The sequence below is a fragment of the Solenopsis invicta genome, chromosome 14, assembly GCF_016802725.1.
Source record: "Solenopsis invicta isolate M01_SB chromosome 14, UNIL_Sinv_3.0, whole genome shotgun sequence".
NCBI classification, from domain to species: domain Eukaryota; kingdom Metazoa; phylum Arthropoda; class Insecta; order Hymenoptera; family Formicidae; genus Solenopsis; species Solenopsis invicta.
This window is the reverse complement of record NC_052677.1, coordinates 19,088,100-19,113,213: the sequence shown is the minus strand read 5'-3', so window position 1 is coordinate 19,113,213 and position 25,114 is coordinate 19,088,100. Positions and strand designations below refer to the sequence as shown.

Genomic DNA, 25,114 nt, shown 5'->3' with positions numbered 1-25,114 from the left:
TTGAATATTTCAATTGGGCCTTAGTTAGCCTTTTACGTTGCGGTGCATTACATGAAATTTCGCGTTTTTATACTGCAAAGGAGTGTACACACTACACGCTCGCATGTAGATTTTCGTTATAAACATTTACCTCCTTGTAGCGAGGGGTATATGTAGGATGAAGGTTCGTGCAGCCAGGATACGACGCGCACCAAATCTTTGACGTAGCTGGGTATGATGCAGCGTAATATTGCGGTGCATCCCCTCGATGCGCCCCCCGTCACCTCCACCTCGACTTTGTATGCCTGAGCCACCACTGCAAACAGCAATAAAATCTCACATAAAGCCATATGTTCCAGCAATCTCGTACAAATGGTAAAACAATAGCTCACGAAAGTAATTTCCGTTTACACGTATAATTCTTTCCCTCCCCCCCTCCCCAAAAAATAGTAATAATAATAATCTTTCTATTTTTTGAATGAAAAAAATTGTTACGTTTCACGTGATCTGCAATTGTCACGATAATTAAGATAATTAAGATTTATTACACATTAATTTGCCTCTTAATTCTCCATTAATTCTGCGTTAAAGTTCGTTATTTCGTAGCCTATTTTTAAAAAAGAAAAAGTTAGTGGGTTTGCTGTAAAAAAAATTACAAGTCGCCATTACGTCAGTTAACACCGTAACGAGACAGCGAACATGGATTCTGTCTGTGTCTGCGTCCGTGTCTCTAATTGCCACTGTAATGAAAAAGCAATCGCAGTTACTCCGACAGTCTCGTTTTCAATTACAACGCCGCCGTCTTGCTACACCGTGAAAGCACGTTGCCTCGTATAGGGGTGTGTACGACACTATGTATATACACACAGGGTGTCGCACACGTCGTTACGTCGTAACCGTCGGCGTCGGGTGAATCTCGACGTCAAGGATGCGTCGAGGCATGAGGCGACGCGACGAACGTATAACGAACGTCTCTCGCTTCTCTTCCCTTCCTCTTCCTTTTCCCTTTCCCTTTCCTTTTCCTTTTTGCGTCCGGCATCGCTCTCTCGCGCTCTCGAGAGGTACACTCGCGTACACACGCTTCCGGAGATTTTATTTACGTGGAAATTCCAAGGGCGACGGCCAACAGCCCTCGTCACCGAGACGGTGCAGTCTGACAGGCCGACGTCGCGACGCGAGGGCTAAAGCCCCGGTTACGGCAGCGCGTTCTGAATTTCTTCTCTGTATTTCTTCCCCGCCCCCTCGAACTCCCGGACCGCGCCAAGATTTTGTCTCGCGTTTTTCTGTGTGTGTGAAGCTGGCGTATCATTTCGTGGAAACTCACGAAATGTTGAGAGTTCTGGCTTTATTTACAATAGTTCTATAGTTCCTGATAGATAAAACAAATAGTTCTGGCCTTTAAAGCGAAAAAAACGTATAGGACAAAGTGAGACGCCAGGTTCACGCAGCGTCTCAGTTTGTCCTGCGTCATTTTCCAGACCCAATTCTTGCAGGATTTTAAAAGATCTATAGTTCTAGATGAGTTCTAGAAAGAGTTCTAGCGTTTAACATAGTTTATTTAATAAAAAAAAAAATTATTATAAAATATTTATTTTATAATATTACATAATAGAGTTTCGTGTACAAAAAAATATTTTTCCTCCAGTTCTGAATGTATATAAACGCCTTCCGAAGAGTTCCGGTCGATTCCGTTATTTAATATTTAATAAAAAATTATTAACTCCCGCCAAACACGTATTTTGTCATATATGGGTGAGACGCTGGTCTTTATTCGAGAGTTCTGTGTACCAAAAAATATTTTTCCAATAGTTCTTAACGTAACAAAGCGCCTTCCGAAAAGTTCCGGTCGATTCCGTTATTTAATATTTAATAAAAAATTATTAACTCCCGCCAAACACGTATTTTTCCATACATAATTTACCATACATAATTTATTAGTTGACGCTGCAGCGTCTCACCCATATATGACAAAATACGTGTTTGGCGGGAGTTAACAATTTATTATTAACTAATAAATTATGCAATCGACCGGAACTCTTCGGAAGGCGCTTTGTTACGTTAAGAACTATTGGAAAAATATTTTTTGGTACACAGAACTCTCGAATAAAGACCAGCGTCTCACCCATATATGACAGAATACGTGTTTGGCGGTAGTTAATAATTTATTATTAACTAATAAATTATGCAATCGACCGGCACTCTTCGGAAGGCGTTTATATACATTCAGAACTGGAGGAAAAATATTTTTTTGTACACGGAACTCTATTATGTAATATTATAAAATAAATATTTTATAATAATTTTATTTTTTTTTTTTAAATAAACTATGTTAAACGCTAGAACTCTTTCTAGAACTCATCTAGAACTATAGATCTTTTAAAATCCTACAAGAATTGGGTCTTGAAAATGACGCAGGACAAACTGAGACGCTGCGTGAACCTGGCGTCTCACTTTGTCCTATACGTTTTTTTCGCTTTAAAGGCCAGAACTATTTGTTTTATCTATCAGGAACTATAGAACTATTGTAAATAAAGCCAGAACTCTCAACATTTCGTGAGTTTCTACGAAATGATACGCCAGCTTCACACACACCGTTTTTTTCTCTTTCAGCTTCCCGATGATTCTCGCTTTTCTCGTTTCCACTCGCATGCCTCGTCCCATTTTCTCGCGTTTCTCGCGTTTCTCGTGATTCACGTGAGAAACGTCGCGGTGGATTATGATATCGTCACTCCAGAGAGAATTATTGAAGAGAATTTTTATCTAAAATACCGCGCAAAATATACTGAAAAAGAATAGTTTGCTAAAATTTCTGAAAATTTAGCTAAATACGATTTTGAAAATAATTTTTGTTAGACCGCATTAAGAAAAAGGACTTTGCTAATTCAACAAATGCTCAGTATCCGTAACGAATATTTGTACATATAGTGACAACAAATGTTACTTTGTTGTTACTATATCTACAAATTTTGTTAAATTAACAAAGTCTTTTCTCTCAGTGCGTGAAAATAATTATATAGAATTCTTAAGTTGCCTGCCAGATTGTTAAAACTTTTTGCAACATTGTGCTGGGAACATCCTACATAATTATTTTCAGAACTCTATTTAGTTAAACCTTTTGATTTTTTTTGTTCTTTTCCTATAGATATTATTTTAGAAATGAATATATTTGTTACATCCCATACACATTGTATAATACATTTGTAGATCACATAGAACGTAAAATTTTTATCGTCACACAATAGAAAAAATTTTATGTTAAAACTTGTGTTGACTTTTTAACATACCTAGTGTTAATTCAACAATAATATAATTGTGTTATTTAAATATGTTGTATTAAATTAATATTCAACATTTTTTAGTATTAAAATAACCAAGGTTATAGGAAAATGAACAAATAATACTATAAATTAATTTAATTGAAGAGATATTCTTTTACACTTTGTTCCCAAATTGTATTAAAGTGTTATATTTTTTATGCTAATTTTTGCTGTTTCTTTATGTAGATAACTCTTTGTGTAAAAATTGGACAGTTTTGTTATTATTAAATCTATGCTAATATTTTAGCATTTTTGTAATGAAGCTCTTGAAGAATTATTTCAGGTGATATAACTCATCGAGGCAGCGATCATGTAACTTTTTTCCTAGGAAATATGAAAAATGAAAATCTTTATCATTGAAGTTAATGGAGAAAATTTTCACTTTTCACATTTCCGCCCTCGAGATAAAGTTATCTGATCGCTAGCCAGAGTCGGAAAGCACTCTTCACTGTCACAAGAAAATTTGTTTTATGTCAAATAAAATTTCTTAAGTGTGTTTTATTTGAAAAATATACATATTAGACTTAATTATATAACAATATTAAATTTTTATACAAAGTATCATTGATACGAAGGATTAAGAAAAAGCACGAATGCACTGTGCGTAGGCATAAGAAAGAAAATTCTGAATATGATGAGTTTCTGTATATTTTTTTAAAGAAAAAGCATGTTTACTTTTTAAAAAAGAGAAAATGCAAATGTAATATCGATATACATGTATACAAGGCACCTATATACATTGTATTTTATACACATACGTATTACAACTTTATACGAGTATATCTACACTGAGAGAAAAAAATTACTAAATTTATATAAACATGTTATTAGTGTGGTGTGTACTATTTAAATAACTTATTTATTTTGAACAAGTGAAAATTATTTGTTTATAGTAAATATTACTAATTTAATATAAATAGTAATTTGAATAATGCTAATAACATATTTAATTAAATTTAATCGGGACTTGAAAAGAAGAAATATATATATATATATATTTTTTTTTTTAAGTCCTGATTTGCCGTGTAACTTTTGCACGTACATGACAATTTATAGATTTCTATAATCAAACTTGAATTTTCCTCTTTCCCATAAACGTGTTCGTAACTTTTTGTGCCAAGTCGCTCACGTAGAGCACGTTCGTTTCATCGAGTACGCACGGAAAAGAAATTTCTTTCTTTAAATCGAAAGAGAGGGAGGGAGAGAAAGACCTGAAAGTAAAGTTTTAATTAACGGTCACGCGTCCAGGGCAGAACTTTATGGCCGCGAGGGGGTTAGTAGTTGGAAATCCTGAAAGCGCCGGGTCGACCTCGCAGCTGCCACGGATTTGCATTCAGATTGCGTTTTTTTTTTTTGTTTTTAAGAGGTAATTACACTGCACGACCAGAAGGGAACCTACGCGCATCTCATCTGCATTGGTCGATGCTCGGCAAGCCTCGTTCGGTTCTAACGCCTGTTTCACACTGATCCTCTTTCGCAATCGTCATTTTTTTCTTGTATGAGCAATTGAATTGCGTACATTTTTGAAAATTATTTGGAGAAGTGTTTCTTATATAAAATGGATTTATAGAAAATACTTTACGAAAAAAAATAATTATATCTAAAAGTTTAGCTAGATACAGATCAAAAAATGATTTCAGGTAGTTTTAAATAAATAACTTTTAAACGAATAAATAAATCTAAATAAATTTGTGTATAAATATTTATTAGAGTTTTATTAGTATATGTAACATTTTTTTATTTAATTGATAATGTTATTTTTTCATCAAATTTGCAAATAAGTCCTGCAAAACGCGATTTTACATATGAATCACAAAAGTAAAGAGAAAATGAAATAACTTTTAAACCAATAAGTGAATTGTGCTCAAATTTTGCACAGACACTCAAACGTAATAGTAGAATATTTTCTGAAATTTTTATATTTTTGGTAACGTTTCACATTTTTAATTTTGAGAACAAACTATCAGAATTATTTCCTTGTGTGTTTAACGTGCTTTTATTGGAAAGTCTAATCGTCAAATATTTCTTAATTAAATAGAGATGTGTCACGCGCGTCGACCAAATTCCTTTACACAAAGCCACCGCGAGGTTTTGTGGCTCTCCCAATTGCATTCGGACACAGGGCGCGAGCGTTCGTTGCCCGTGTAAAACCGGCCTATTCGCGATTCCGCGTTTTATCGTACGCGAGAGGCGACCCGCGCACCCGTCGCAATTACTGTTGACTCGCGCCAAATATCCGCGGCATTCGCGTAATCCGCTTAATAGACTTTTCCAATGGTTCGGTGCGCGGCGGTCGTGGGTGAAGCTCTAATATGACGGCTGTCCCGATTACGCGCCTGGCGTTCCTTAATTAAAGGACACTTCGGTAAATAACGGATGGTAATTGCGCGGACACTCGCGATGCATATAACGCGATAAAACGTTTGCGAGAGTTTTTTTTTTTTTTTTTTTTTATAATGGGACTTGCACAACAAATAGGTAAATTAAAAGGTATCCGACAAAGCAATTTACTTCGCAAAGTTATCAGTTTAATTCTAACTTTAAAACCTTTTATGATATTTATACTTTATTCGTTATACCTTGAAACATCATATATTGTATCATTGTGTTGAACGTAAGGGAAATTGGCACTCGTTGTCATCAAAGGCAAGTTGGCATTGCGTTCCATGTATGTACTCGTATTTATGAAAGGAATAATGGAAAAATGAGTGCAAAATATCTTTTATAACATAAGTATTCCCAAAGTTTTACGAAAATCCAAAGAAAGCTTTTCTTCATCTCATTGTTACAATTTAATCATAATAATTGTTTGAAATGTTGAATGCCAAAACTGCCAACGAGCCCCTTCCTTATTTATATTGTAAATTATAATGAAACACATTTTTTTTGCTAATATTTTATAATCATCGGAGTTTGAAAACGCTTTCTCTCCAATATTTTGCGTTTTATCCATCGACGTGAGAGTCTCGCTCACCTGCTCTGACTTGTACATCGCGACTGAGCACTCTGCCGACGGTGTTGCTCGCGACGCATCTGTACGCGGCGCTATGAACGTCCTGCCGATAGGCCGCGGCCGGAAATGGCAGGAGCACCAGGGTACCATTTCTGAGTACTCTTCGCACGCCCGACACATCGTTCACCGGATGCCCGTCCGTGGTGGACCAGTCGATGTTGGGCGGCGGACTTCCGGAAGCCGTACAGTCCAACCAGGCGCCGCTGGAATTCGAGAATTCAATCCTCGACGGCGGTTCCAGTACGAAACTGGGGCCGCGTAGGTGCGCGTCGAAGCCGTGCCCGCCTGCGGACGTTACTACAGCAGCTGCACCTGCACAAACAATCGTATTCTTTTATGAGAAGTTACACTCATGATGTAAAACAATGGTTCTCCATATTTTATAATTGCGTCTTTTTTTTTATTTAGACGTTGATTAGAAGAGAACTTGAAACTAAACGCGTTAAGAATGCACTGTTATATTAAAAGTATAAACATATTTATTTCCTTATTTTAACACGACGCGCAAAGAGAAATTTCACGAATATATTAAGACATTTTGCTAACGGCGCGGGATATGAAGCACTTCTTTTCAAAGTTTTGATCACTCGTGGATAGAATGCCAATAGACAGATTGAATATACAATAATAGATATTAAAGTTTGAAACGCAGCAGCATGTGGAAGTTCGGGGAGCGTAAGTATCACATTGACGGCCAGTCGTATTAGGTGGAAAATAGTTTGACAAGTTCCAAAGTGGATTAATCGACGTGCTCAGTGCGCCCGGCGCGCGACGTCGCTCGATCGAACGATGCTCTGTTGCGGCGATGCAACTAATACGTCGGGCAAGTTATTCTCTTCGGAGTGGTGGGTGTCTCCGTGCGAGACACCCGCTCCTCGGCACAAATGCTTTGATCGAGGGCGTGAAAGCACGAGTCAGCAACTACCTACTTGCCGGCACTTGTATCGTTAGCGCGGTTAATAACTCCCCGCCCGCCCGCCCGCCCGCCCGCCCGCATGCAGGCTGCATCCCTCGTGTCAATGTTACGGCGAAATTTTGCGAGCCGTGGGAAGCGCGATAAATTTTGGGCCGTTCACCGGCTTAACCTACGTGGCCTCCTGTTCACGTTTACGTTCACAACTTAACTCTCTCAACTGTTATTACGCTGCAGCCCGGCTAACGCGTGAGTGCCGTATCGCAGTAAACATTTCTTCCAAACAATGTTACAATTCACACTCTCGTAAACTTTGTTTTCCCTCCACCAGTCTTTTATTTCAGTCTTTTATTTCAGATGATATTATTTGCATAAAATTGTAGGGATTGAAAATATAACGATGATCATTACGTAAAAATATATTTCCTATGGCACAACGTACATATTCTCTGAATTTGAATCAGTGGAATTTTACTGATTTGCAGTGTTTGATTTGCACTTTTAACTGTGTCATCAGTGACCGTTCACTATTTTTCAATGATTCTGATTAAGAAGAGTGCTAGAGTGGTACTCTCATTGACCGGTATAATCAGTGTATTGTCACTAAAAAACAGTGCATGTATCACTGAATGTTAGTAATAGTCACAAGTGTATCACTGAAAATATGACTATTCACTGTCTTTCACGGTCGTAACAATACACTGACAACACACTTCCAATTTAGAGAGTACCTATTATTTTGTAGTATAAAATTTAGTATCGCAAGAGAAATGCTGCTGTACAATAGATTTATTAACAAACTTTTAAATCTAAATCTACATAGCCATTTTTAAATCGTGTCACTTGCGATTCAAATGGAAGCTGGAAAATGTCAAGAGGAACAGCTAATTGCGCTGATTTATGGTGTCCGAGAGATCGCAGACGGACGGATAAATGAAACGGCGCGCCCCTTTCTTCTTTCGCTTCAATATTGCGAGGTGTTTCGTACGCGTTGTTTGCAACGTGGGGCGTGGGAATCGGGAAAACGCGAAACTCATAACGACATTCGCACGGGGCGCCCGACGTAACTCGTTTATAACTACGTTCGAGAGGGAAATGCATGCTCGTTCCGACCGAATTTCGTAATGCCGTCGCGCGCGCGCTGCACGCGCACGGCATACAAAACACCAAGTATGCAAATCCTCGGTGCGCGCGAGCGAGCGAGCGAGCGAGCGAGAGAGAGAGAGAGAGAGAGAGAGAAAATTGAAATCCTCTCGTCGTGGTGTCCGGCAATTATGCTCGCCGTCACACCAGTCGGCTTCCGGAATTGTGTCTCTCGCGCGCGCTACTTAATTACTAATTCCGTGCGAGTATCACACCGAGCGTTCTCGGGCGGAATTCCGCGCGTCGCGTCGCGTCGATTTCCGAAGGCATCGAGCCGGCCGACCGCCTTAATTGGCAGAAAATTAATTACACGTTATATGCGTACCGTTTTAACATCGTTAACTAAAAATTCAAACGGACGAATTAAGGTAAATGTTACGGAGTTACGCTATTTTAAGCAAGGACTAATTTTTGACATGTTTATTGGATAATAATAATAATAATATGGTGTTAGGTAACAAAGGACTATTACCTAAAATACTCTGTATTACAACCCAAAATTATTTGATTTTATCATTTTACAGTTTACATTATCGTAGATAATTTAGTAATTTAGAATAAACTTGGTCGTGGACAATTAAAAGTGACAGATTCTCGACATGGGTTTTGGGAAACCGCTTTTCACGGAAAATCACATTTATGCGTTTACTTACTTTGACGGTGCCGTTTGATACCTTTTGACAACTGCTTTCCAGTAATGTATAGACATTTTTAATTAGCTATATTTTATTACGGGCACAAAACAAATTACGGTGGCGTCATTCCGTACATTTATCTTATATTAATTCAGTTGTCGCGCAGTGATTTTCCAAACACTTGGATTAATTTTACTTTAATGACTTGTACATACAAACACGAAACTAATTATTTACACTCAGAATATGCGTTTATTTTATGTTACAAATTTACGCACCAAATCTTGTAATATTTTAGGAAAAAACTATTAGAAATAAAAACATTTTGCCTGTGATGCATTTTCATTAAAAGTATGCTTTTATTTTATAGTATAAAGTAAATTTCCAATATCCTATGTATCCGGACAATTAATTTTATATAATATTGTTTTTGTATAAGATTTGTTTATTTGATATTATTTTACTAACTTTTGTTCACTAACGACTCGAGTAAAGAGCTAAAGTAGAAACGCTGCATTGTTGCAATTTAAACACATCTTTCGATTTGATTTTATTAACAACGGGCCAATGAATCTTTTCAGATTAAACACAAGTATATGCTTTCGATCGGAAATGTATCACTGGCAAGGATTTTCACTTGCCATCTTTTCTCTAAAAATTATTATCTCTTTTACTGTTATATACGCATGTATTTGTATACATAAAAAAATACATGTATACAGACATACTGTATTTATTTTTGCGGAGTGAAACATTTGATCGAAATGCTTTCACCTTATCCGGTTCATCTCACAATCAGTATTGATTTCTACGCTTGTTGTGACTTGACGGAGGTTTTTCGAGATATCTACAAATGTCACTGCGCGCTTTATTTGCGCGGGTCGGATTCGCGTCAACATCCTACCCTTTATGACGCACCCTCGAGGAGATTTACCTATCGACGTGGAAAATCGAGGAGCCGAACGAGACGACCGCGTCGAACGCGGGTGAACGCCGGCAAGATTGAACGCGCTAGTCGGTGCTCAAAGTGACTGGCCGTCACGAGGAGCATGCGTTTAAAGCGACAGAGACCGACGGATAGAACTGAGCAGCGAACAGGAGGCATAACGGAAGTCGAATACACGAGCGGGTGATGAGATAGAGAACGAAATAGACAGAGAGAGAGAGAGAGAAAGAGAGAGTACGCAGGTGTCGGTGGGTAATAGCTTCCTATTACCATAACGCTTGGCTAAGCCGGCTAATCGGTTCCGTTTATGCCGACCGGCAAATTATTATTAATCACATTGCGCTCGCGGATTACCGTTTATATGCGTCTATGGCACGGCGGCATTTGCACTTCGCGCCAGGCGTCGCATGGGCTTTTAGTGTCGCGTATTTATCCGTACGCGCCTGATCTTTCAACGGATTGTACATGTATTGACAGGGATGTTGAATTTACCAAACTTTCCACATTTTTTATAATTTGATAGTATTACTCTTTAAACTCTGATGTCTTTTCTTGTGTAAACGCGAATATCGTGCGATTTATTTAGTTCGTTACTTCAGTTTGTTTTCCAATAAGGCTATTTTGATATGCTGTTAAAGTTTTAATTGCATTATATGAATATAATACACTGTTAGAAATTTCTGTAGGAATTTTCAGGTACGTGTGACTGAAGCTTTATGCAGTTACCGTTTCTCAAATTTACTATACGAAACTGAAAATTTTAGAAACAGCAACTGCATAAAGCTTTAGTCACACGTACTTGAAATTTTTGTTACACTTTAGTAATATTCAGTATCTGTAACTGAAAATTTCAATGGGTACAAAAATTTATATCGGTTTATTAATTTTAATATTTATGTAGTTTATAATGATATATCTTATATTCTATATATCTATATATAGAATATAAGACATATATAATTATAAACTATAATATAAGTATATTAAAATTAATAAACCGATAAAAAAGTTTTCTTAAATATTTCTTATATTTCTTTATATATAATAAATCTTATATATCTAATATTATATATATTATATATCTTGGCACCTAAATAGTAAGATAATATGAACTAAATATGTTATATGCCATGCAAGCCACTGAGTATACATATACGTATCAAATGTATATCAAAAACTATTAGTTATGAAAAATTGTTTTTGAGTGTTCATTTAATGCAATGAGAATACTGTGTATAACATATACACACTTAATTGTTTGTTTGAACATACTTTGTTCGTATTATATGTTTATTTATATGTCAAGATAAATATTATAAGCAATAATATATCAAAATTAATAAACCGAATAATAATATCATTATAATCCTTTAAAATAATACTTAATCAAATCTTTAAAATAGAAAACTATATCACATACATCACATTTTATATAACATAATATCACATTTCCAGTAAAATTCTGAATAATGACACTTGTTTTTGCACACTGTGTCATTCACTGCCACTTCTGGCCACTTCTCACCACTGAGAGATTGCAAAGGATGTCTTCCTGCCGATCGCCGAGTTGTACGCGGGAAAAAAACTGCGCAGAGTACACTGCGCAACTTTATCCAGTCACGATATCTTAAACTTCTGTTACCATTTAGTAATTTTAAGAAACCATTTGTAATTCTGAGATAGAGTATCAGAATTTTAAGAGAAATTTAGTAAATTTGCATTAAATGTTACTTAATTTCGTTTTCAGCATCCCAATTTCGGAAAATTAAGTTACTTTAGTAACTTAAATTTGATGGAATTTTACGAACATTTTTAAAAGTGTATACATTAAATTATATCTTATACATGTTACGATCCAGTTATCACAAAAACAACCGTTGCGTAAAATAGATATATTATTAAATATTTACTTTTATAGCCGTTTAATAAGTATAAAATAATTATACTATTTTTACAAACATAAAAACATGATGCCATTCGATTTTTAATTATTATAGGTATCTACATTGAAATTCACCAAAGGAATTACTTTTTCTATTTGAGTTTTTATTCGCTGATGATCTTGTTACCAGTCTGAAATTTTAGAAACGACGGAAAACATTCTGAGGTAACTATTAAATAAGGGAAATCGTTTCTTAGATTCTCTCGAGGTCACGGGTCAGCTTCCAAAATCCGAGCGTGGGGATTTCTATCATTCGCTCTCTCGCCACGAAGCATTCGAATCGGTGCGGTGGTTCGGATTCCATAAAAGGAACTCGTTTCTACGAACCAGGAATCAATAGGCGGAACAAACTGTGTAGATGGGTCGAGGTCTCTGGTAAGATTGAATTTGCAGACTGCCTCTTCGAGTCCTCCTCGACGAGGGACGAATCTCGGAGAAAAGGTGGAGGGTAACGTCGAGGCTTGATAAGAGTCCAGGATCTCGCGACAGCGTTTCCTCCTCTTCAAGGAACCTTCATGTTCTCGTTATTTTCTTCCTCTCTCTCTCTCTCTCCCACTCTCTCTATCTCTGTCTCTCTCCTCAGCTTGAAAGAGCTCCTAATGTTTGCTCTGCCTATCAAGACGGCAATTATTTGATCCGGTTAGTGAAACGTATCCCTCGAATCTTTCCCTCGTTTTCGTAGCACTTTTCCTTCCGTTCACTTAGTATTTTAAGATGAATCATTAGAGTTTAATTCTGTGAATTTTAGGAAAACCCTGAATTTTTCTTTGTCGAAAACATAATTCCGCGGGACACTGGTATATTGATAATATAATTTCTTGGGAATATAATGTCTTATGCAAATATTTGCTTACACAAATAAAATTCCACGAAATATCTACGAGAGACATGATAGATATAAAGAAGCGAATGTTAAACAAGGAAGTAATTAGTAGTAGAATTTTCATTTTTGAACGCTGCCATTATTATCACTAATAGATCTTCTAACTCTCTAAATCTGAATCTCAGTGAAGTGAATCATCTCTACTGATTTACGGTACTATACTTACAAGTGTGATCGTCAGTGATTATTCACCGTCTTTCAATAATTTTGTTTAAGAGGGGAGTACTCTCACTGATTGGAATTAGTATTATCACTGAAAGACGTTGCACACGATATATGCACTGATTGATATATGTAGATACGAATGTACTACTGAAATCAGGTTGTTCACTGTTTTTCAGTGACAAAAACACTGATTTTGATTTAGAGAGCACATGTTAGAGAGATAAAAAGTAGTTTTAATTTGAAAATTTTAGCAGACTGTTCAATTCCCCGTTAAGACATAACGGACAGTAGTAACAGTCTAAAGACGACATCGATACCCGCGGGAAGTCGAATGGTCGATAGAATCGGTGATAGTCCGTGATATAGAGAACGAGGGAGAACTGGAGAAGCGCAACGAACGAAAAGAACGAACGGGTCGTTTTGCGAACCACTTACTCTCGTGCAGGTCGCAGTCGAAGACGGCAACAAGTTGGGAAAGTTGTTTAGACGCCTCGGAACGAGACTGAGATCGCTTCTCTGAAAAACTATGGCCGTGCAGGGACACACGGGCAATTTTCCAGTTCGTGCGGAAAGTTTCCGCGGCGGGCAACAAGTTGGGGAAGTTTCGCCATGGCCGTGGATGGCGTCCCCCGGGGCCGACGCTTCCGCGGGCCATTTCAAAAACTGTCGAACGACTAATCTCACGGCTTCCAGCAAGAGAGCGCGATGCGAAACTTGGACCGGGCGACCGGAGCAACTTTTCGCGCGAATTTGCGGCGAGAAGTTCCGAATCGCTCGCTCGGATAAGCGTGTTAGATTGAGCGAGTTGGACGGGCGACTAAGGTTCATCCCGCAAGATTATTTTTATCTTATTTTAGACTAGTAGTATAACGTACGTTCTTATCTCAAAGAAAAAGAACCTTTATCTAGGTTGCGCATTTCTGTAAGGAAGAATGCGAAGAATGTACATGGTGTTCTGTAATTCTCGAATCAAACTATTATAGCGAGAAAGTTCTTGAAAAGTTAAGTAAAATAGTTATTTATAGATTTTTATTTCAAGAAATAATTTTTGAGTATAAGGGCTTAAAAATGTTTTAGCTTTACAATGCCAAATACTAAAAGTTATCAACATTTAAAAACTCTTTCTTAGATTTATTCTTTTTCTTATTCCTAATCAACGATAATCAATTTCAATTATAAATATTCGAATTTTAACTTTGAAATTGGTTGCAAAGAAAAAAAATTCGATTTTATTTTACTACCGTTTTAGGAAAAATAACTTTTAAAGGAGTAAGTGAATTCAAATGAACTTTTTCATATTTTGAATATTCATTAATGTTTTATTAATATATGTAAAAAAATGATTTAATTTGTAATACTACTTCCTCGTTAAATTTACAAATAAATGCTACAAAACGCAATTTCACATAGGAATCAAGAGAAAAAATAAAAAAAAAAATTTTTACTTAATAAGAGAATTATATTTAAATTTTATACAAATACAAACGCGATAATAGAACACTATTAATAATAATAAAACAATGTATAAAAATTTAAAATTTTTAATAATATTTAATGACACATTTTGTGATACATTTTTAAAAAGTTGATCAATCAGAGATTACATTTAGGTAGTCGCCAGTTATTAATATAATATTATCATTCTCGCTATTGTACTAGTGGTATGTACACAAATATTTAACTGTCTTGGTTTGTGATTGGTCAGCTTTTAAATCCTTATATCTCGAAAATTACTTCTTAAAATAAAAATACAAATAACTTTATTTATTTAATTATCTTTTTGCTTAATTTTTCACAATCTTTTTTGCTAAAGTATTTTGATTTGAGAATATCGGAACTCCCTGTATATTTATATATTATTTTTCTACTCTTTCTATATATATATATATATATATATATTTGTATATCATTTCTACATTTTACGGACATATTTCCATTTCTTTATGCCATATTTCTTTGACGTCCGCAAAGTACAACTTCTTTTGTTTTCTCTCTTATGATGACGTCCATTCGCGAACTTGTGCTCATCTTTCTTCTTGAATTTGTATCACACATTAATTCTGCATAGTTTGTTCTTGTCCTCCACTTTTATCTCTTCATATTTTATTTGTATTGCAATTTGTGTCACGCGTAGGTATATATATACATACACACGCACAGGCAGTTTTTTCAAACGTATTCTTACTTTCAAATAGTTTACAGTACTCTTTTCCATAACTCTTCGATACCTGCGAGCGAAACGTAAATTTATAATACGTCGCCAACAACGACACAGTATCGCTCCCGAGGTTTCTCCGTCAGTTGCATTTTTGCCGGAGGGATGCGAGATGACGTTCGCACAACCCACCCTTCGCGCCCACTCTGTGTGCGAGAGGGAGGAGGACGGCTCCCCAGGGATGGTGTCGACTTCGCGAAGGCGTTGGTCCTTTCAATTTCGCGAATAGAAGACGGGCGACGAGGAGAAAGACGGGCGGAGTGATTGTTGGAAATATGAGAGAAACTTTCAACCTCTCGCACAGCAAGCAAGCTCTAGCAACTCCGCCTCCCTCGCCGTTAAGGCGAGCTCGCTTTTTCCACTCCGGTCTCCTCTTGCTCCTCCTCCTCCTCCTCCTCCTCCTTCTTCCTCGCTCTTGTCTTCCGGCTCGCATGTAGTCTTCGCAAGTGCTTCGCAGCGTAACCTCTTCGCCATTTTAAAGCCCGTCCTGAAAACCCGTTTGCGCGCAACTGAGTTTTTGGAACAAAAACACGCTTTTCTCTCTCGGCTCTACGCCCAACTCGGTCCGGCTTCCTATTCTTTTCTTTCTCTTCGTGTTCGCCAAAATTCATTTTGCGGTATTCTTTTCTCGTATCTTTTTTCCTTTACATTGTGACTACCCGAGTATTCGTCAAGACGACTTTCTTCATTTTACTGCGGCGCAGAAATCGCAAAGTTATCGTTGCCCAAAGGAACTTTGTCGAACTCCCGTACTGAGATTGAATTTGTATAAAGAGAAGGCGAATGCAAATATTAATCTTAGGATATGACTTGTGAAAAAGCTCATTTCGAGTGGAGTAACACTCGAATATAAACGAAAGAAAAATTCTCTTAATTCTCTTAATAATCTTCTTAATTTAATATTGTCGTTGTTAGATATTACTTATAACATCTTGTTACAAATACAGATATATTCTGTAACGAATTTTTTGCTCGTTTTTTTTTTAAATCCATTCTTTATAGAACCGGTTTTGTTGTAAGTAAAATCAGAAATTAGCAAATTACAAATGGCACGTACTTTTACCGGGCATCGAGAGTAAATCCTGGATTTTGTCTGGATCAAAGAGATGGATGAAAAAAAGAAAAGAAAAAAGAAAAACGCGAGGTACGTTTTACGCTTACAGGGGGGAAAGTCCGTACACGTCCTTTCCGTCTTTTTTCCTATTCCGAAGCGTCGGTCGCGAGAGTGACGGCGGTAATGCTGTGACGGTCGAAGGACTGATCGCGACGCGAGTGCGGGAACGGGGCAGGCGCAAGGATATACGCCTGCCGAGAACAATGAGCGCAATCAATGCTGCACGGTACCCTTTCGACGTCAATCAAACGGCTAGCGAGTACGCGCCACTACCCCATTGGCCCCGATTGCCTTTTGTCGCCCTTTAGTGTCCACTATAGTCCACTATAGAGCTGGGAGAAGGAAAAGCTGCAGAGAGAGAGAGAGAGAAAGAGGGGGGGAGGGAGGGTGAGAGGGAGAGGAGGGCATGTAACAGGAAGTACTGGGATGAAACGGAAACAGTGAATGCGCTGGACGAGATAGGAGTGATGCTGCGAGGGGGAACGTAAAGAGGAGCGAGGTGCGTCACATTGCATACCAAATGTGGCGAATTCCTGCCGAATATTCTCGTAGTTGCGACACGCGTATTGCGGGAGAGGATGGGATGAGGATGAGATCGGCGACCTAATTTTGGGGGGAGGGGGCTTGCTAAACCTCGCACTTCCCCCTACCCTCCGTGTCGCATGTCCGTCTTGTGCCTGTCCGTCGCGTCGGTACCCTCGAAATTGCACACACGCATGCATGCTCGGCGTACGTATGCACGTATGCACGTATGGGACGTATTGCAACGCCAACTTCGAGATATTCGCACGCGACGATCGATGATCTTGAGCGACGTGAGAGTGACGCGAATAAGAACGGATTGATCTGAAGAGGAGGGAACGAATAGACGTAACGTCTCTTTAAATTATTATTGATTTAATTATTTCAAAGCATTTTAGCAGATTATCTGAATTGAATGCACGATATTTTTTTCAAAATATTAATTTCCTTATTAAGGATGTGTCATATTTCAAAGCATTATCATAAATATAAAAATTTTACAGAGTGTTCTACTATTACGTTTAAGTATCTATGTAAAATTTAAGCACACTCTTTATTGGTTTAAAAGTTATTTAATTTTTAATTTATTCTCAATTTTTATATAAAATTGCGTTTTATAGTTACTTATTTATAATTCTGATGAGGAAGTAACATTAGGAATGAAATCAAAATTATTAAATCAAAATTATACTATTAAAATGCTAATAAATATTTGTAAACAATTCATTTAGCCAATTCATCTAAAGCCGGTTTTATTGTTAAGAGAAAAAACCGAAATCAGGTATTCAAACAAATTGAAAAATATGAAATACAAATCTTTTATGTTAGGAAGAATATTTCCATATTTTTTACATATACATTTTTCATTACACAATGTTAGAGAATACTCTGAATATATTGACGCGCCAGAACTTAATTTTATATACTACTCTTGGATGCTTATCAATTTTCTGAAAGTTTAATTTCTGATTTTGACTATCATTCCTCTCGAAATATTTTCCGCATCCATTGCTGGACACGAGCACGTCCATCTTTGTTGTGTATACTGTTACTCCGGTTGAGCTGATTGTCCAGGACATTCGTATACACGTGAATAGCGCGTATACCCTCCGTGTTCTTTGACGCGTTTCCGCCCAGCGAAACCATTGCCAGACGTATGTACGTCGCGTCGGTCCAGGCGAGGGAAAAGGTGGTGGAGGGACAGTTTAAAGCCGCGCGGATATTCGGCATCCAACGTCGCTTAGTTGCAGTGCAGTTGCCGCTTTAATAATCCAGCTTGACAATTGCGTCTAGCTTCATTCATGTAGCGGCCATGTAGCGTTCATAATCTGGGAGCTGGTATGTTAATCACGATGCTTCTGTTCTCTGCGTTCGAGAGAAATTAGACTTTGCTTATACCGAGTGGTCGAGAAAAAAGATTAGCGACTCGACAAGCATCTTTTACTACGAATTTTGAACAAATTAATTTTCAGATTGACGAAAAAAAAACGGAATTTTTTTTACTTTATTAGGCTATTACCCTAAGTTCACATTATTAGCCCTACTGATAGATTCGATTCGTAAACGAGAGAGGTAGATTATGCATCCGCACGTTTATCCAAACACCCGCATGCTGCAGCAGCGAAACGCCAGCACTGTCCTGTTTAAAGCCGGACAGAACATGTTTATGTCGAGTAACACGAACCGCGGTTGTGTTGCTGTGGTATAATAATTATACTTCGTTATTGATCATATACCAGTCTCTGCAGTAATGATCCGAAGGGGCCCCGGGTCCAATTTAGAATCATCACGCAATACGGGTGTCGGCTTACATCTCTCGTTAGCGATTCATCATTATGCAGTGCACCGGAGATGCTATTGATATAATATTTATATTGATGAGTTATCAGGAATGCATTGACAGGTATTTTCGTGTTTAGTATCCGTGATCAGGTGTTCGAAGCCCCATTTTGCGGTTAATCGATATATCGCCTACCCTTTTTTAAACGTAATCTCGTAAAGTGTTCTTAGTTTTCAGGAATTTCACAAGAATTGATGTAACGAGGATTAATAATTTATATTTTAATATTTTATTTGAATAAAGCCAAACACACCGTTATAAATTCATAATGTTGAATTCTACCCAATTTGAGTTATTTTTAATCTCATTTTTATAAGTTGCCTCCCCCCCTCCCTCCACACACACACACACACAAATTGTTCTTACCTAGTATATTGTCAATTTAATTAAAACAATAAAGTTAAACAAGTTAACTATAAAAGTGTTAAATTCGACTAAAGTTTAATTTATTATTTATTAAGTGTTCTACGTTAATATGAACTACTTACTTTGAAACCAAGTAATTTAATCATAGAAATGAGTTGATTAGACGAGACTCTTTTAATTACTTATTGTTTTATTAAAGTAATAGATTTCGACACACATAAAAGTGAAAAATAATCAAATGTTATTAACTAAAGAAATTGGTTTAAATTTGATTGATTAATACTTAACAATGCGCGTTGTCAGTATAATAAAACTTTCTGTCTTATAACGCGTGTTTATATAGAAAGATACCCCTAGGCAACTGTACACACGTATACACATACGCATGCATCCAAACAGTCACATCACCTATTCTATTCTGTGCAGTTAATTATAAATTGAAGTGAAAATTCAATATTAGCAGCATATATGTTGCACTCTATAGCTTTCTCGATAATAGAAGCCATTTATACCGCGATAATGGTATAAATTCTAATCTATCGGTCATCGCGCATCGCCCCTTTAAACGTGACCTGATGTTCCCGCGTGTATCGAGTTAGCTAGATAGATTCTGCCTCGGTAAGTTTATCGCTTTCGGCGGATCGAGGACCCCCGCCGTCGCTCTCTCGTCGTATGAGATATTACAAGAGAGGACTTACGGAGGAGACTATCGGAGAACGAGAGCAAGGTGGACTAAAGCAGGCAGGATACGGGAGGACACCGATGATTTCCCAGGGGCTCGCGTCTACCTTCCTCATCCTCCATCGTCAACGTCGTCCTCCCGATGCTATTTCTTCCTCCCACTTTCTTATCCCCCGGAGCGTATCTTATATCTTAGGCAGTACACTCGTTATTCCTTCTTCCTCGCCCTCGAACCGGTCGATGCGTTTCATTAGTCTACGTGAATTTCAATGGTCGCGCAACAAAAGCTCGAGGGCGGAAGACTAGAGAGAGAGAGAGTGAGAAGAGTTTCTTGCTAGGAAATTGCGAATGCAAGTTCTATTAGAAGCACGTCTTAAATCGCGGATATTATAAATTGCAGCGTGATATTTTAATATATTTGAAGAGTTAAGTATTGTATTAATACGTCGCACGCACGTACGCGCGTGAATTACGCGTAATAATTCTATATCAAATGTAGGAAGTTTCATATTAACATAGGAGGTGGTGCCTCAGGAGCGTCAGAAACGCGCCAAGTAACGTGCCCCCGGCATTTTGAGGGAAGCGGTTGTTACGTGCCGCTCTTTTCCCCCCTCTAGCTTCCGCTCACGTAGGCGGAATAAATTCGAGCGGTTACGAGTGGGAGCGAGGGATATTTTATACGACGCATAAAATTGTGACGCGGCCGATGTCGTCAATTTGTTTTTCACCTAACTCTTCCTCGGTCTCTTTTTCATTTTTTCCCCTTTTTCCCGCGGTACCGTTTAACTCCGGGAGTCGCGGCTTTATAGCGCCTCGGACGGAAAACTGCCGCTGTCCTCTCTCGACTTTCTCAGGAAAACCCCTCTGTCGCACCTGCGAGGTCTTATCTCCAAGTTGCAGGCGCATCTTGGATACAACGCGCTTTGGGGCGTTCTCTCGGGACCACCCTCCTCTTTCCTCCGCTCTCCCGCTCCCACCCTCCGCCTATTTGGGGGATATGCAATGCACTATGCAATACCGTGCGTTTCGAGGAAACTTCTAAGCAGGTTTTCGCTTGCATTTTGCACGTATCCCCGGTGCTTCGCGCGTCGAGATGATTGCACCAACAAAACGCGCGCCACCTATACACGGCTGTTTTGCGTGTCTGATTTTACATGATATTCCTTTTGGTTCTTCCCCATATTTGCATAAGAGTGGCCAGGTATCGCCGACATTGTTGTAAAATGTAAAATAAGTTGTCGGAATATTTTACTGTCGTACTAAACCGTTTCATGTGCGTCGTATTCTGTTCGGTGTAAATATCTATTTGCTTTTCATATCGTATAAATTATAACGCGTCAAGTTATTGAGCACATATTTTTATTCTTTTTCGTAGTATTATTTTTTAATACAAGTTTCAACATTATTTTCTCGTTGAAAAAAAAATCTAAACTGTGAGCTGCAAGGTTGATGATCTATTAAAATTTCTTTTTTCATCCATTATCGGTTACACCTTGCAGCTTCTTTCATCTTATATCTTTTAAACATCACTGTATTTTTACGTAGTGATGACGTTAAACGACGTCCATTTGTAATTCTATCCAATGCGATTCAATTATTTACAACATTTGAACAGACGCGCACTGTTTGCTCGAGAGATCGACCACGACATATATTCGACATATTTTTGTCTGTCGGTTTTGTGCGCTCGTCCGAGCACTAAAAACCATCACTGACGGAAATTCGATACGAGCAAGACGTACCACCGGCGTAAACCTTAAGATATAGGTCACTGTCTCCGAAACGCTCGCCGCGCCGGCTGTATCAATTTCACCCGCGCGCCATTACCTTTGCACAACTGTATAGCCATTACTTTTGCATACTGTCTACCAACTGTAACGTATGCACTAGTACCATTGCAGAGAGAGAGAGAGAGAGAGAGAATCTTAGACATTATCATGTGCCAGGTTTGCGAATTTTCCGATACACGTGAACCGTTTATCTAGATATTTCAGAGAACCGCACCGGCCTGGAAGACTCGCGCGCGAAAGAAAACTCTGTGCCGCTCTTTGAACCATCTTTTTCATTGAATTGCATGTCCGCTCGTTTTCTTTGACCAAAGGGGCGGGCGGTCACTATCCCATTGAACCGAGCGTTTCCTTCTACGCCATTGCATTCCCAGTTCACTCGCTCGCACCCTCTACATCTATTACACCTGCATAGCCGCTTATCTCGAGACTCCAGGCGCGTCTAACGTGAATTTCTCTCTCCCTCTCTTTGTGTTTCTCCGTCTCTCTCAGTCTTGCCTAGCGTTCTCTCGCTAAATCTCCCAAAGGGGCGCAAATTCGCACAAGCCAATCGTCCATGTGAATTCGAGTTAACATAGATAACGTTTGCGCAAACATCCTTTGATAGTGGTTTGATAAGATCTTACAAATAAAAAGATGTAGATAATAATTAAGATAAGATGGTAATATACTCGTATAGAGGAGAGAGTGGTACTATAGGTCGTGTAGGTATTATAGCCACTCACATTATCTCCATTATTAACTGACGAATTATAGAAATTACTGATGGAATCATTTTTAACAGTCTGTCGTTATTCAGTGGCTAATATGCCAATAGTTATAAGGCATTTTTACTTTTACAAATTTTGAAACTTTTTCAATGTACATTTTAACGTTTGGTTACACGTAAGTACTTGCCCATTCTTTTTAAACTTGAACTATTATCATACGAGTGTATGTACACTTGATTGTTTTTTTTTTATTTAATTTTTTTTGGGGCTATGTACATTTTAAATTATGCAAAGTTAAACAATAGCATTTTGTTAATACGATCATCTAAATGCGCTGCTAATATAGCTGTCATCGAAATTTTCAAATCGAAATAATTTTTCGATAAATAGATTGTCACTTTACGGTCAGAAACACTAGAGATATCATTTTATCCTTTTGTTATTTAATGTTTTCGAACGTAGAAAAATTCTAAACCATGAAAAATAAAAATATAATTTGATAAAAAAATAGAAAAATTTTTTTATCAAATCTATCTTATATAAAATCAATTTTCATATTTACTTTGGTGGACTCTATTATTACCACCTCTGTTCCTCTTCGATCTATTATGCTATGTTGCGCTATATTTTTATAAAATGTAATATTTAATATAATATAAAATAATATTTGATGTAATTAATATATTTTACAACTTTGAGTTTAGAATTTATTAAACAACACTTTGATGAATATAATCGTTAAATTTCAATATAAAATAATAAATATTAACAAAGTTATTGCATAAAATGTAAATGGGTCATAGTACCACCTACTTCTCTATAAAATAATTAAAGTCTAGAGAATAAATTAACAAACGATTATAGCAGGATCTTAGTATCAATAATATTTCTTATTAATTTTATGTATATTATCTGGTTTTTCAACTGCGCGTTACTTTCGGTCTTAAAACGCAGCTTTTAAATTAAATCGGAATAATAAATTATCACAATATTAAATTAATAACTTTAATAATACTGATACTAACGAGCATCTATTATATCTAATAATATCAGTAAGATTCCCCTCTTCCTCTGAAATACTGTAAAGAATTTGTTGCAAAAAGTATCACCTCAGCCAGTTTAAACCTGGATCTTCCTTACATTTCGTGACGAACGTCTCAAGTTCGACCATCAAAGTTTTTTAAGATCACCGAGACAATTTAATATATTGTGATATTACTATTTTGGTTCAATTTAGAATAAAAACTGCGTTTTAAAACTGCAAGTAATGGTTTGCAATTTGAAAAATTAGATAATGCAATAAATAATGTAATAATATATATAAAATTACATAGATTACGTTATTGAGCATTAAAATTCTGCTATGACTTCGCTATCGGTTCTCTCTCTCTCTCTCTCTCTCTCTCTCTCGATTTTAAAAGAATTTGATGAATAATTTATTCCTGATGTGATTTTCGTGAAATAAATCACACTTTATTTTAATGTAAGTACAACAATGCGATATGTCGCCATGTGACGTATGAAAATTGAAATGTCACAAAAATTGTCCCAATGTCTTTCGTTCACATTTCATCTTGAATTCTAGCCACGATTAAATCGAATTTATGTTATATTCAACCGACGACGGTTTCCTCTGTTTCTTTTTTTTTTTTTTTACGTGTACACGTACACTATAAATTCCCGAGGGGAAACTAGGGCGCGATTACATCGTCGTTTTGTTCGTTGTGTATCGCGACTGATGTCGTGACAGATAACGACTTTTACAAACACACGTGGACATGTGTAAGAGTTAGTTCCGCCGAGATGACCAGACGCGATAGCTTCCTCTTAACGGTCTTGTCTACGGTCCGTAATAAGGCGTCAGTTATAGAGACATTGACACTGTAGGCGCCATCCATTTACATATTACTCATTTACCGGGATTTGAATTTTGCGAGACAGCATGCTTTTATTTCTCGTTGCTACTTAATGCTATGTACATACTTCACGATGACTACATTTTTAGAACCTATAACTCGAACGTTTTCGAAGAGCACTCTACTTTTTTTTTTATTTTTTGACGCTGTGTTCGTATCGCACCAATGTTGGCCAGTCGATAGAGTTGGAGGAAAGTCATAAGCACGTTTTACGCAAGTGTAACGATGCCGGATGACGCGTATACGACATGGGCAAGTTCATATTACGGAGTTACGAGTCTGACGGACGGGACGGGATAAAAGTTTATACCACCCCAATTGAATTGACGTGTGCTCCGGAAGTGTGCGTCGGTAGAGATAGGCAGTGAGACAGCGGAAGTGACAGCCTCCTCTCGTCCCTCCTCCGCGGATCCGTCCACCCGCGTTATTTGTAACGTGAAACAGGACGACACATCGCGAGAATGTTTCTCGTGAAAATATGTCGCGCGAATTTTTCCCGAGCCATGATTTTTACTCTTTCTACCCCCTCCCCTCCCCCGGATTCTGGCGGAGAAATATTATTTTTTGGGGGAGAGTTCGAGACGAGGGAATACCATTTTTTTTCCGCGCGGAGGAATTTTTCGTTCGCGACGGGAGAATTTTTACGGTTTCGTATTACACGCGGGGAGGACAGTCCGCGAATGCATATTATTAATTTTGTTGACGCGCTATATGGTACGTCATGAATCGATAAACGATCGGTTAAAAGCTGCTCGACGTTATTGTATGAATATTCCGCGATTAATCGCGCGATAGCTTTATTTCTCGCACTTTAATAATTTCTCTGGCTTGTGAGAGACGCATATATATTTTCATTATTCTCGGGACTCTCGGCGTCGGATACGAGCCGAGCTGCGGTTCGATATGTATCGGCGCGACCGCCGGAATTTCAGTTCATCGAAAGCGACCCGGAATTTCGCGGAATGATTACGAAACTCCGGGTAACACTCCTATGCAGGCCGCGCTTCGTTCCGCCGCGTATTCTCGA

At 37.7% G+C, this 25,114-nt stretch overlaps 1 protein-coding gene across 9 annotated transcripts in view; it reads right to left on the bottom strand.

The window, feature by feature from the left end:
* Positions 1–25,114, bottom strand: part of LOC105207772 (Down syndrome cell adhesion molecule-like protein Dscam2) — a 118,518-nt gene that overhangs the window by 48,117 nt on the left and 45,287 nt on the right. For all 9 annotated transcript variants that reach the window (XM_039457330.1, XM_026134003.2, XM_039457331.1 and 6 more), the window contains exons 2-3: positions 6,271–6,621; positions 131–295 (exon numbers count right to left, since the gene is read on the bottom strand). In XM_039457330.1, coding sequence (XP_039313264.1) covers positions 131–295; positions 6,271–6,621 — 516 coding nt within the window. The remainder of the gene's footprint in view (positions 1–130; positions 296–6,270; positions 6,622–25,114) is intronic.